Below are 13,394 nucleotides of genomic sequence, written 5' to 3' on the forward strand. Positions count from 1 at the left end.
AGATTGATGTGAAGCATTTTGAGTAGCTTGCACCTTAGCTGGCACAACTGTTCAAATCACATTTTGGCCCTTTGTGGAGAGGGGGGTGGGGCTGTTACTGTGGTTACAACTGGGGGATCTGTTATCAAATCTCATGGGGCTGTATTTTCAATATATAACAATACAGGTTATACCCATCTGACCCGGTTAGCATGTGGAGGTGTGCCATGTGTTTAAATTAATTCCAAGTGCGTATACATTACATTATGGGAGTCTCGTTAGTCAGCCCCACTCACGAGTGCTCAGAGCCTTCTAAAGTTAAAGGTTAAAATTGACACAATGGTTAAATGGAAAACACCAGTGATATGGAGCACATTTGTGCAAAAATAGATTAAAAAAATATATTATTATGTTTTCACTCAAAAGTGGCTTGTCGCTTGCTTGTCGGTGTGAGATTTGTACAAGCTTTGAGCTTTGGTGACAGTTTTGTCATGTGGAAGCTAATTTGTCAATCAAATTTTAAGGGCTCAATTATTAGCACAGACACCCCACCACCCCAAACTTGAGCTTATATTGTTTTCATTGTGGCTCTGGTAACTTCAGGAGGAGCTGAGGCTTCCTCATAACTCAAACACTGGCTGGCACCCAAATGTAGGGGTGAGCTGGGAACTCGAGAAAGGAAGCGGAAGAGAGCTACAGAATGACACAAGCCTTCCGAAGAAAAAGTTGTGGTGTGGTCACAATCAGTAATCAGTCATGTTTATGACCCAAGTTTTGCTTGGACAAATATGGTCGTGCCCCTTGACCACTTGCGTTCATCGACGCTGCTCCAGGCCAGTGTGATGTAGCCCAGAAGCTTTGATACATTTTGGATTCAAGCTTACAAAATATCAACGCAGCAAGAACTGTTAGGCTCTATTTGTCAACAGACTTATTGGAAAGTCACTACTATGCTACTTTGGAGAGACAAGTCTGTAAACATTTTTTCCAATGTAAGATGACTGAATGATAAATGTTGGCCCAGCTGCAAATCTGTTTCTGCAATGTAAACTAGTTCCAAGAATGTTATTTAAACTGAGTCATTCTTACTGTGTTCCTGTAGTGGAACAGCAGTCAGCCACTAGCAATAGTTGAGTTTCCTGTATGAGACGTGACTGTCAGCCGGTTCCTCCGCTGGTCGTCTGAGGACAAAGTGAACTGGAGCTATGCAGTGGGACTATCAGCCCAGAGACTCGTGTTTGTTTGTTTTGTTTTTGAACAGGCTGTGACATAAGCAAGGAAATAAGTAATTCTCCTCTAGCGTCATCAAGCTGGAGGTTATGGGGAGTGCAGATAAAAGTTTATAACTTTGTCTCTGGATGTCTGTTGTTGCGAAACAGAATTGGAACTGTCATTTGTTCTGAAAATACAAGTAGTCCCATGTGATTGTTAAAACTTTGAATTGGCCCATGTCACATCTTTTGTCTTGGGGTGAGGTAGTGGTTGTAATTGTAGGTATGACCTGCATAAATTCTTTAGGACATACATCACAGTCGCGGCACTCATCTTGTTGTGAGCTGTTAATTATGTTTTGCATCTATATTTAAAGCTCTGGAAGAAATGATCATTGTCAATGAACAATGGGATGCATTTAATAAAGCTGGTTTTAATCCAGTAATTTTTAATAACAAGCTCTTGAAGTAAACCAATGGCTAGTTCCTGCTAGTGTTGCTATATGTTACATAATGCCAGGGCCAGCCAATCAAGGAAACAATAAACCTGTCATGCTTTTCGAGATCTGTCATTTAACAGTTGTTGAAAGTGGGACATATTTAAATTGTGTGGTTTCGAAATGACCAAGGGAGTTTTCTTGCCTGGAAGTCGGAAACAACATTAATGTCTCGGTTACAATGACTACAACTGATTTGGTGGTTTTGGTTTCAAATGGCATTGACAAATATAGGACGAGATGTTAAATATCCCTTTTACGTTTGAAGGTCTTCTGCACAATTTAGGTAACCAATTACCAGTAGATGTTAGCAGGTGTTAGTGGCCCCCAGCGGATGTTAGGGACATAACTGTGCACCTTAACACCATCCAGTGTTTTGGGTTTGTAATCAATGGTACGGGCAGAACATGTGAGTACTCTGAGGCTCAAGGTAGATCTCAGTGGCTACTGGCTGGTATTGTATTTAGGGAGCACACCAAAGACTTTTGTTTAACATACATTAGATATGTCCTGTCTCCACTAATGTTGGCTGCTTTTACCTAAACCTAAGGTGTACATCTGACTTTGTTGTGTTATCAGTTTGGCGGGTAGTAGATCTAGAGAGATAGACAGATATTTGATTACTGGATTTTATCTTTGTTTATGGATGAAACATTGACACCCTCTACGGAATCGTATTATTTAAAAGCATCTAGGTTTTAATGTGAGACTATAAGTTGAATGCCTGAGGTTTACATGTAGATATGGATCAATACTCAGTCAAGTACTTGCGGTGGCAGGCTATAGGGTTTATTAAGGAGGTCAGCTTACAGTGCCTGGCTCCTGGCTACCCCCTGCCTCTACCCCTATGGGAATGGTATGGGAAGTAATGGAGACTGGGTGGGGATTATGTTGCTTGAAGCTGGTCAGGCTGTGCCAGTGCAATGGTTATTTAAGGAATGCTGACTCCCCAGTTTCAGCAGGTCACAGGACGCTGCAAGGGATGACCATAACCACTAAGGCCAAATATGACTCCAAATGTCATAGTGTTCCTCCGTCCTGTGGCAGCGTTGACACGTGACCGTGTCAAGCTTGTGTCACCGCACACGGTGCAGTTTCTTTTTCACGAAATCGGTCAAAGCACAGGTCATGGTTTGATCTTTGGTCAACAAACATTGTTTTGGTGCCCGTGCTAGTTGACCATTATTGGAACAATATTATCCCTGAAAACAGGTACAAGTGTACAGTATTTACTGGAGCTTGTACATATAGCTGTTTTTATACCTGAGCATTCATCAGTTAAATAATATAACTGAATATTGACTATGGATCAAAGCCAAGACATGATGTCTGAATGGCTGCTTCATCATTTTATCAAACTTGACAGAATCCAATGATCATTGAGCTAATATAGGCTCTTTCAAAATGACAGATGGTTGACACAACTGTTGGCTACATTATTTATTTTAAGTCCTGTAGCAATTGAATATTCAAGCAGCACGAGTTATGAGGCAGAGCCACTGTTATTGTGGGAGTCTTCACCTAAAGCCACTGGACTTCTTTGCTTGGATTATAAGCTGCTCTGTTACATGAAAAGTTTATTAACGAAACAATTTCTATCAACACTTTGCCATTGAATTTTTGTTTGAGTTAATAGATTTTTATTATGTCATGCCAGAAAATGAGACTCCAAAAAAGCTAGCTTTATATATTCATACCAAAAGATTTTTTGTCATCTCATAGAGATGTAAATTGCAGCCAATAACAAATCATGAGGCAAGTTGTAATGATCACGACTGTAATAGGGAACATAAAATCTGTTAAATCCAGGTAAAAAATGGTGCCAATGTTGTTCTGACCAGAGGAAGATAGATTTGAGAAGAGACCTTGCTGTAGATTGTAATGAGATTATTTTTATATGATGGGGAAAAAAGACAAACTCACATCAGTTTTCTGTTAAATATCACATTTTGTGCTTTTTTAAATTGTACTGGAGCTGATGCCAACTGTCAGTGGTGGCACATCCAAGTGAAACCATAATGTTTTGTCCACACTCTTTGGTTTTCAAACACAGATAATTGTGAAAACAGTGGTCTCATGTTGTGTTTTGGATGAAGCTGTTAAAACAACAGATGTATTCCTTCACAGACATCAGGTGTCATTAAACAGAAATGTTAGTGTAGCCAACAACACCATACAGTGGTTGGCCGTAGTTATTTTGTGAGGGAACTGGGCAAGCATTCTACTGGGATTTTCAATTGAAGTCCCACTGAACAGTATTGCTATACATAAGATTCATAAAATAAACTGTCATGAACTAAGTTGAACCCCAAAATACCAAATGGAGTAACTGGACAAATAATGGTTGAGCTTAGCTTACCCAAATGAGGAAAGAAAGCCATTTCCTGAAATTTGGGGAGGAGCTCTATGTGAGAATGTAAATGTCAGTTACTCAAGACATTTAATATAAGTTTCCTGCCTGAGCCCTAGTACAATATCCGTACGAGCCCATATGAGAATACAGCAGGAAAATCTCTGGAAAAGAGGGTTAGTGTGCTCTTGAAGTTTCTAACACCCTAACAACCTCTGGACATTAAACTGGACAAATGCAAAAAGTTTTGAATGTTTCAGCAAGAATAAATATCCCAGCTGACTCCATAGCTTCCCATCAACGTCAATGTGCTATAAACAAAAACACATGGTTTCTGCGGTGCAATATATATGTAATGTCCTGCCTCCTACATGCCCCACCCAGACGTCAGCCCTGGCAAGGAAATGTTTCTGTTGTGATCGTGTCTGACCACCAAGACAATCCCATCCTGTGTCTTCATGGGTTCTTCATATGTTACATTACATTACATTACATTACATGTCATTTAGCTGACGCTTTTGTCCAAAGCGACTTACATTTTTTTTATTACACTCAACATTTATGAGGAGCCATTTAGGGGTTCAGTATCTTGCCAAGGACACTTTGACATGCAGATGGGAAAGAGGGGGATATGTGTAAGGCAAAATGTCTGCACACAATTTTTCTGACCTTTATCCCAGTTCCTTTCTGAAAACAATATAAATGTCCTGATCCTCTCCGCACAACCAACAAGTGGTGCAAAACCAAAGAAACGTGTTCTGTCATTTCAAGCTTAAGATCAAATGTAGCTCAGCAGTCATGAAATGGAAAACACTATAAACCTCAAAGGGTTTCTTTTGAGCAATGAAAAACCAGTCCAACTAAATACACCAACAAGTAGGTCCAATTAGGCCTCTGTGAAAACTGTGTCACTTCAAATACTCGCTTGACACCCCTCTGTCACAGCTATTTTAAAGACTAGACCATTACGCCACGTGTCACACACTGGGCACACTCCGTAATGATGCATGCACACTTAATATTGAGAGTGGGTACACTCAGTACCATCTCACACTTGCAAACTGCACAGCACACTGTGCTCTTTCCACCTCTGAAATACTAGACAGGTGGAACATGCCATCATTATGACAGCTACGTATGTAACCTAACACATGACAATTTGGGTGCCACGGCCAATACCCATAGGGATTTAAATATGGCTATTCCTGTATGCATTTACTACATAAACAAAGAAACCCATTGGCATTGCAACATGAGCGAAGGAGTAGAGTTACACTGTGGGGAAATAATTTAACTTGATTTATTAAGTGGCCGGTCCTTTTCTACGACTAACAGCTAGGTTCTTTCACAGATAAAATCCTAACATGTTAAATTCAAGTTCACTGAAACTATTGTCATAATATAGCATCTTGTAATTGCTTTTGCAGTGCTCATTCTAAACCTTCCTGTTGGGATAGGCTGTGATGATGCCGGTTTCAGCTTTCTCTCTGAAACTGTAAAAGTGACCAGCAGTAACTGAGCCGTGGCAAGTAAAGGCCGGCTGCAGGAGTCAGTCCACAGGACACCGAAGCCTCGCCATAGCCGCTTTACAAAGAGCTGTTCAGCTGTTTATTCAAAGTTCAGTGTAGCTCGAGTCAGTACGCAGAATCCCGATTAGAAGAATCAGTTGTCGTTGCCATGAACACGCTGTCATTGTGACGTCACTTGCATTGATGTAGGCCAACCGCCGCTGCTGCTATGGTTACCTGTTTCTTCGGTTTATCAAAATTGAACGTATCACATGTCCAAATCACACCAAATTCGACACCGTCCTTCCCCAGGCCCGATAATATTAACAGATCTCTAGGTTTTCCGGATGTTCTCTGTAAGGTTTCCAGATGGTTTGTAGTTTAACTTGTCAATTTATTACCCAATTAAACTGCTGCACAGATTTGAACTTGACCAGGGAGGTTTTTAAACTCAATTCACAGTTTACTTGTCTACGTTCATTTGTCTAGAATAATGCATTGGACACCTTTTTGGCAGCAATCAAAACAACTTGGGCAAACTTTACTGCTGAATATCCTATAATACAATCAAACCCCATTATGAATTCTAAATGCACCGTGAGGTTGTCTTGTCAACTGTTGTCTCTAAGGTAAAGAAGGAACTTTTAGTCTCAAGTTTGGAATCCTGACATAAAGTCTCCTGTTATTGATGAAAATTTTGATAAAATGTGTTGCTGTTATTTGTCTGACCGATTTTCGATCATTAAATGTATATACTGATCCAAAAGACTTCCGGATCATGTTAATTTGTAATCACTATTAAGTTGTGCAGCAGTTAAAGCATTTGCAAATAATATTGTTAGAGAACTTCAGGTCAGTGTATACTGCTGGGCAAAGTACAATAAGAAGACAATCTTTTATGTCGTAAGAACAACATTTCCATCAGTTCAGTTTTATCATGAGCTGCGTCTGTCCAGTTGATCTCCATTCTGTCACTGTTTGGCAGTGTGTGAGAACATCTATGGCCTTGTCATCGATCCACGCTCAGGACCCGTACTCTGTCCCTAAGGTTAGCTCTGTGGAACATTCTGGGCTCAGGTCCCAGAAAATAGTGACATGTCAGCAGCCCATTGAAATGAACAGGCTGAGGGTAGCACTATGCTCGCAGGACTGTGGTGGGGGAGGGGTAAAGGGTGGTTGGAAGTGCTAAAACTGGTGCTGTGTTAAACATTTCAGGGGGAAGCTAGGGAGTGTAGCTCCATGAAAGGTCGGACGTTCCTCGGGAGCTTTTGACTGTTCAGAACTCAGTACAATCTGACACCGTTTTTGGTTGCTCACAAAATATTCATAGCAGTGGTTTGCCTCTTTCCTAAGTCGTCAATAAAAACCCAACCTCATGATCTGTTGGGCTATAAATGCAATCAATTATTACGCCATACTTGGTGAAGGCTTAGCTGGCAAGGTGTTGTACCAATGCAGCTGGTGAAACAAGTTTAGCAACACCGAGGATTAGCAAAGTTATCTGAAGGCTGCAAAGTTCTGGAAGTAGAGTCTGGGTAATATTTACACAGCCTTCCGCATGTGCGACATGAGCAAAATCCATTCGCTCAAGTCAATTTATCACAGTACAGCAGTACCTAAATGGAGCGATGCATTGGTATAATGTCACCGCTGCTTTTTATAACCCAGTGACCCCAATCAATTAATTTACCGACATATCCTCAATGGATGTCATTAGAAATGGCTGGCTGCTATGAAAATAAATAAGCTGCAAGTCTCCTGCGCAATCTAAACGGTGTAATCTGGGTATAACGTGTTGAACAATTGTGTCTCTCCCACCTGGATTACAATGATTACAGTAAGGGAATCATTTTATATCATGTACTGGCTGTATAACTGTGGTACTGATTCACTTAATAATGTGTCATTGGCCATGGCACACATTTTGTGGCCGAATGGTTAAAGCACATACCACATAATGACAACGTTCAGTTGTTTTAACGATTTGTTACATGTCATATCCATATCTATCCAATAAATATCACTACTCAGTAGAATGTATACCTCCACCAAGGCAGAGCAATCACGCTAAGGCGAATTCATAGATACCAAGTCTGCCAGTCCACTGTGGTCCTCATCATATAAATGTCATCAACCCATGTCCGCAAAGTATAGGCTCCAACCCTCATGCAGATGTCCCAAACTGTACGCACTTACTGTGTATGCTCCACATTGGGGCTGGGCAAATTTGGTCAAAAGCACAGACAGGAAATACCACTAATGATTTTTACCATCTAAAGTAGAATGACTGAGTGATTTGGTTTATATCGGGAAATTACAAATTATCGTGATACATTTTTTTTCATATGGCCCAGCCCTACTTCACATACAATTTATTCACCTACTGTAATACTATGGGGGATAATGTGATGAAGAATACTTATATTTTAATGCCTACGTGACACCAAACACTGATTTGGACTGTTAGTGAGTAAAGTAAATGCTGTGATGTGAAGTGTGTGTAAATGAAGCCACCGAAAGCTCACCAGTTTTTGTGTGCATGATGCGTGTCTCGGGTCAGGGTTCAGGCAGGAATACAAAGCACGTTTTGTCTTTTTAATAGGATTGTCCTGCTTTGAACCTTTTAGTCACAGTCTCTCACTTGATCACATTTGGTCCTCTAAAGCAGCAGCACGTTAGAAATTTCTTTTCTTTTTTTTTTTTTTATGTCCATGAATGTTAACTTATTGCTGCCACTTAAACGCTACAGTAATCAGAGCTAACTGTCACTCTGGTGCTCTAGTACACCAGAAGTGGAGCACTGTTAAGTTCCTGACTACCTTCACCTATTTTTCCTCTTTCCATTACTTTCTGAAAGAGTTTTCTCTTCGAGAACTAAAATACTACTGATTGTTTGAGTCACTCAATTTCAAATACTGAAACTAAATATCGACAGATTTATCAGTTTATAAAATCACCCAATATGAACCTTTCAGAGACATATCTGTATCGTTTTTATTAATTGACATTCCAGTACACAAACATATCTTAAATCTAATATAATGATGTCAGGAAATTGATAGTTTCTTAGCTTTTTTTCCTCCTTAGAATGGTTGAAGCTTCTGCTATATGAAGTTCATTACTCTAGGGACTTGAACCTACAAGATGTTATCTGAAAAGTTGTCTTAATGAAATGTTCTAATTTACTTACCTTGAAAATGATTTAACACTGCTGTTTTTATCTATGTTTTATAGGTGCTGTCATCGCGACCATTGATCAGATTTAATGGAAATCAAGGGGTAAGACATCTTTCTCTCCCTCACAGTCTCCCCCAATTGCATGCACCCTCATTATGGTTTACTTGAATAAAAATATATGTTAAAAACATTTTTCATAGGGTAACACTGGTTGGAAGCTAGTTTTATTTTTTTCTTCCAAAATGACAGCTATGTTCCTGTCTGTAGTAGGAAGCTTGGCTGATAATGAACTTTGATTTTAAAGGATAAGTCTCTTTGTGTCTGTAGTCTCTTAATTGACATGTTATGATAGTAATATTGTGGACTCAGGCTTTTCTAATTTTTAAACGGGAACTTAGCCAGCTCTGTGTTGCTTATTACATGTTGGTGACCTATTGCATCGTTGTTGTCTTCGTGGACACCATATGGTCAATTGTCAACCAAATTCCTTTACTATCGCCAATATGAAGCTTTAGTCGTAATGCAAGGAAAGTATTCAGGGAATAAATGAACAGGATCAAAACAGAAGACATCCCTGCAGTTATTTGTAGCTAAAGTTACCCCTACTTGTCACTGCCTGCCTGGCCTCCTTAGCTGCAATAGTGGCTAGCAAGTACAGTGAATTAGATTGAAATGTTCTTATATCATCGAAAGAAAGCTGCTTCTTAATCACAATGACAGAATTGACATGGGTTCCAGTATGTCCACATGCAGACAGTTAGCGTCCTCATGCTCAAAAGTATTTTCTGTGAGGAGCCACTTAGTGCTTGTGCAAAACACTGGGTTTGCATGTATGAGCCTGCCCAGTCAGACATGCTCATATTTGCTCTGTTAAAAGTTTCAGTTTGGAAACAAATCCAGTGGCCTGGTTCATTTAGCGATTTGCCTCGATCTCCAAGCGTTGTATTGGCTGTTAGTGGACATGACTGTCACAAGCCACTGTTATATTTACTTCCTTTAATGCACACACAAACTCTTACAATGTCTGCATGTGTGGGTGTGTCGGGGTGACCCAACACACAGTGACACATAGTGACACACAGGTTATCATAGGTCATCAGATGTGATAAATAAAGCTCCAGCGTAGGTTGGCACAATACTGAGAACTGTGGGTTGGATGTGTGCACATTTCTCCATTTCCAAAGTAAAGCAGGGTCATTGTGTGGTTTATACTGAAGCGCTTCCTAATAAAGCTTTAGAGTTGCAGCAGATGTCAGCAGTGACATTAGGGAAAGTGAACTCACACGGTCAACCAAAAAACACTTGTTTTACTTCCTTGTAGGGGTTATTGTAGTGATAATGATGGAACAATAATAATAATACTTGTAGAAAATCTGGTTGAGTGTTACTTTCTGGTGCAGGTATACAGTTGCAGCCCTACTTAAAAGAACATATCGCTCTTTCGTCTGAGGCATCGCACTAAACAGTAAAAAGCAAACACTTCTTTCAGACAACTGAAGAACCATTTTATGCAGTAGTACGACATCTCCTATCATCTCATTCTGTCCATAGTTCTGTTTAATACAAACACACAGGTTTTTGAGCATGAACTAAGACTGAAAATGTGTCGATTATTAATCTATCAAATTATTTGTATATCCCATTTTCATAAAGCACTACCTGACACGTATGGCAAATTAACAACATTTGAAATGATTGTAATGCTACTCTCCTGCCTTCAATATATTAGTGTAGGATTGGAACCAGGATCTGTGAACATCAAATCTGCTCTGGAAGTTGATGTGTAAATAGCAAAGCCCTTTTGTTAATCATGCTCTATGAATATTGCAGCAAGAGGATCAGCTCTACATAACCATTCTTTTTAACGTATGTTGAAATGTGAGAACACATGCGTGTACATGCACATGGTTCATGTGTAGTCATGTTTGCCAGCTGCCCGATTCAATTGGTAGAACTCATGTTTTTTATCTGATGATTCTAGGCTGCCAGAAGCAAAGTAATTCATTGTATTTAGGCCGCAGGCCCACTCCAGAGGAAAAACTGTTGCTTGTAGGATCAGAATGCTTGTCAGAAATGAGAAAGTGGCTAAATTACAGAGCAGAAGGCCTGGCTGTCACAATGACATCCCATATTCATTCATTCATATTCATTCATCTGGTAGAGCACTCTGTGAGCTCTAACACAGACACACACAGACACACATACACCAAAGCACCTGCTAGAGAGTCAAACATTTAAGAAGAAAAAAAGCATATGAAATTTGTGAGGTGTATTTCCCTTCAGACTCGGATTCAGAAGTTAAGTGGCCCAATAAAACCAGACATGTGGCTTTATAAAAGGTGTCTGATACAGAAAGACCTAGTGGCCTGTATCCACGCTCTGGTATTATTTCTCTTGCTAATGCCATTCTGGCTGTTGATATGACTTTCTGTTGTTATGTGCAGTTTGTGTGTTGTTGAGTGTGGGAGACACATGCTTCTTTCCTTTAATAACGCTGCACAATTGGCCTGTGGAAATGAATAAACAGAGTTGGTCTATACATGTTGTTCTCTCTCACTCTCACACACCCTCTCCGTCTGTCGCTCTACATGCTGTTTGTTCTCCGCTTCTGAAAACCCAAGTCAACACTCTGTAGAGTATATGTGGCTAAAAATCAACTGCATATTTTACAGTATCTGACGCCACTGACAGCTATCGACCTTTGCTATATGCAGATGTTGGCTGAGCGTGCATCACATTGGTTTAGTTTTTTGGTATTTTTTGCCCCAGTTTTATTTCCTTCTACTGACCAAAACAAGCTGAAACTAAAATCTTTTTTTGTCCCAGGTTCTGTTTCCTACCAGATATTATTTAAATTTTCCAAATATATTGTTTGACAATGCAAATGGAAATTGAATCTCAGTTCGTCAGGAGTCTTTCTTTGTAGAGTTATTATCTTCTCTTTTGGTTCACTCCGGCTACTCTGGCGTCTTCCCATAGTCCAAGATTGGGGTTAGGTAGACTCTAAATTGACCTTAGGTGTGAGTGTGAATGGTCTCTGTGTAAACTGATCTCTGTATGTTGGCCCTGTTACACGCTGGCGACCTGTAAACGTTGCGCCTCGTCTCTTGCTACCTTGTCCACCGGGCTTGGTTCCAGTTCCCCCGCAACTCTCAAAAGGTAGATAGATAATGGATGAATGGATGTTGTGCTGTCCGGCCACATAATTTTTTTTGGACAGCAGGATGAGTTATTTACATGTTGGAGCTACTCACCCATACATGTCAAGGGTCAGCTGGTTGTTGGCTTTGCAGTGGGAGAAAAGCATTTAATCAGCCGGCACTAAATCGTTGAAGTTCTCTTGGCCTGTCAGGGTCTTATCTCTGTCTCTGATTTTCCCTGTTCATATCTATTTCCTCCTCCACTTCCTGCCTGGCCGTGTACAGAAGTCTGGCTGAAGTGTGTAGGGGTCAGTCCTCTTCAGCTACCCCCAGCCTGAAAAGAGCCATTGTTTGCTTGATGCCGTGTAGAATGAGAAGATGAGGCTAGCGGCCTGCAAAACACAGAGGGGGTGGTTTTACAATCCACTTCCACCCAAAGAAGACCTGCATAAGTGGGATTATTACTTAAAGATGGTGTGTTTTCATTTTCACTCCCTGCCCTTCACCTCGTCTTTAAGAAACCTCTCAATGCTTTTTAATGTGTGCACAGAAGTATTTGTTCCTAGATTATTATGTCCAACAATGAGTTATGTATTCGTCTGCGTTTGTTCGTCTCTGTTGGTTAGCAGGATTACGCAACAACTTCTGGACGGATTACCATGAAACTTGGTGGAAGCATGTTGTATGTGTCAGGAGAGAACCCAATAAATGTACGTAGGTGTGGATCAGGGGACCAATCCTGATATGTTTTGATTGATTTCTCAGGGAATAATTGATGAATTCTGATAAACTAAAATCTGACATTTTGGTGCAGAAAGAATTAAGATCTGGTTGATTTAAATGTAGTTTTGGGAACTGTTGGGCCATAGCAGTGGTATGGTACTCATTGTAGTTAGGGCCTGAGCACTGACAGTGCGAGGACCCTATTGTTTTTCCCGTCAGATCTGCTTGATGTCCTGAATCCAGTTATTTTGATTTTTTTTGTAGGTAATTGTGTTTTTTTTTATATTCTGAGCTAGTCCCTGTTCAATCTACCATTTGTTCTGTCAACAAATGATAGATTGCAATTTGCTTATACATGAGCAGATTGCCTTTTTGAACTGAATATCTTTGTTTTTAGGAGATTGTTAAAATGATGCACACAAATGAACACGTTGTCCTGACAATTCTACTTTATGTTAGACTGGGATCATGTTATAAATCTCAAACAAACATTTAAAAATTTCCAATATGAAAATCTCACGAGTGCTCATCACGCATCAAATCATTAATACAAAAATGCATTACTTTTTTATTTAATAGCTCGTCACTAACGTCCACACAAAGTGCACAAAGACACAGTTGTGTTGTCTGAATTCAAAGTCAGACGAGAGAGAATCTCCACTCAGTAAAAACCAACAGGGTGTGTGGGCTTTCATCTTCCTGATTACACATTTTCTTTAGAAGCTGTTCTCATCACTGGATGAGTAAATGATCCTATGCATGCTGTGGTTAAAAGACTTTCAAGTTTGAGCCTGAGCCATTTGGTGGCT

The 13,394-nt window shown here is 40.1% G+C and overlaps 1 protein-coding gene across 1 annotated transcript in view; it reads left to right on the forward strand.

The window, feature by feature from the left end:
• ell (elongation factor RNA polymerase II) overlaps nucleotides 1–13,394 on the forward strand; it is a 32,600-nt gene that overhangs the window by 2,033 nt on the left and 17,173 nt on the right. Inside the window, exon 2 of the mRNA XM_062395122.1 lies at nucleotides 8,780–8,824. Within this exon, the coding sequence (XP_062251106.1) occupies nucleotides 8,780–8,824 (45 nt within the window). The remainder of the gene's footprint in view (nucleotides 1–8,779; nucleotides 8,825–13,394) is intronic.

The sequence above is a fragment of the Platichthys flesus genome, chromosome 9, assembly GCF_949316205.1.
Source record: "Platichthys flesus chromosome 9, fPlaFle2.1, whole genome shotgun sequence".
Lineage (NCBI taxonomy): Eukaryota > Metazoa > Chordata > Actinopteri > Pleuronectiformes > Pleuronectidae > Platichthys > Platichthys flesus.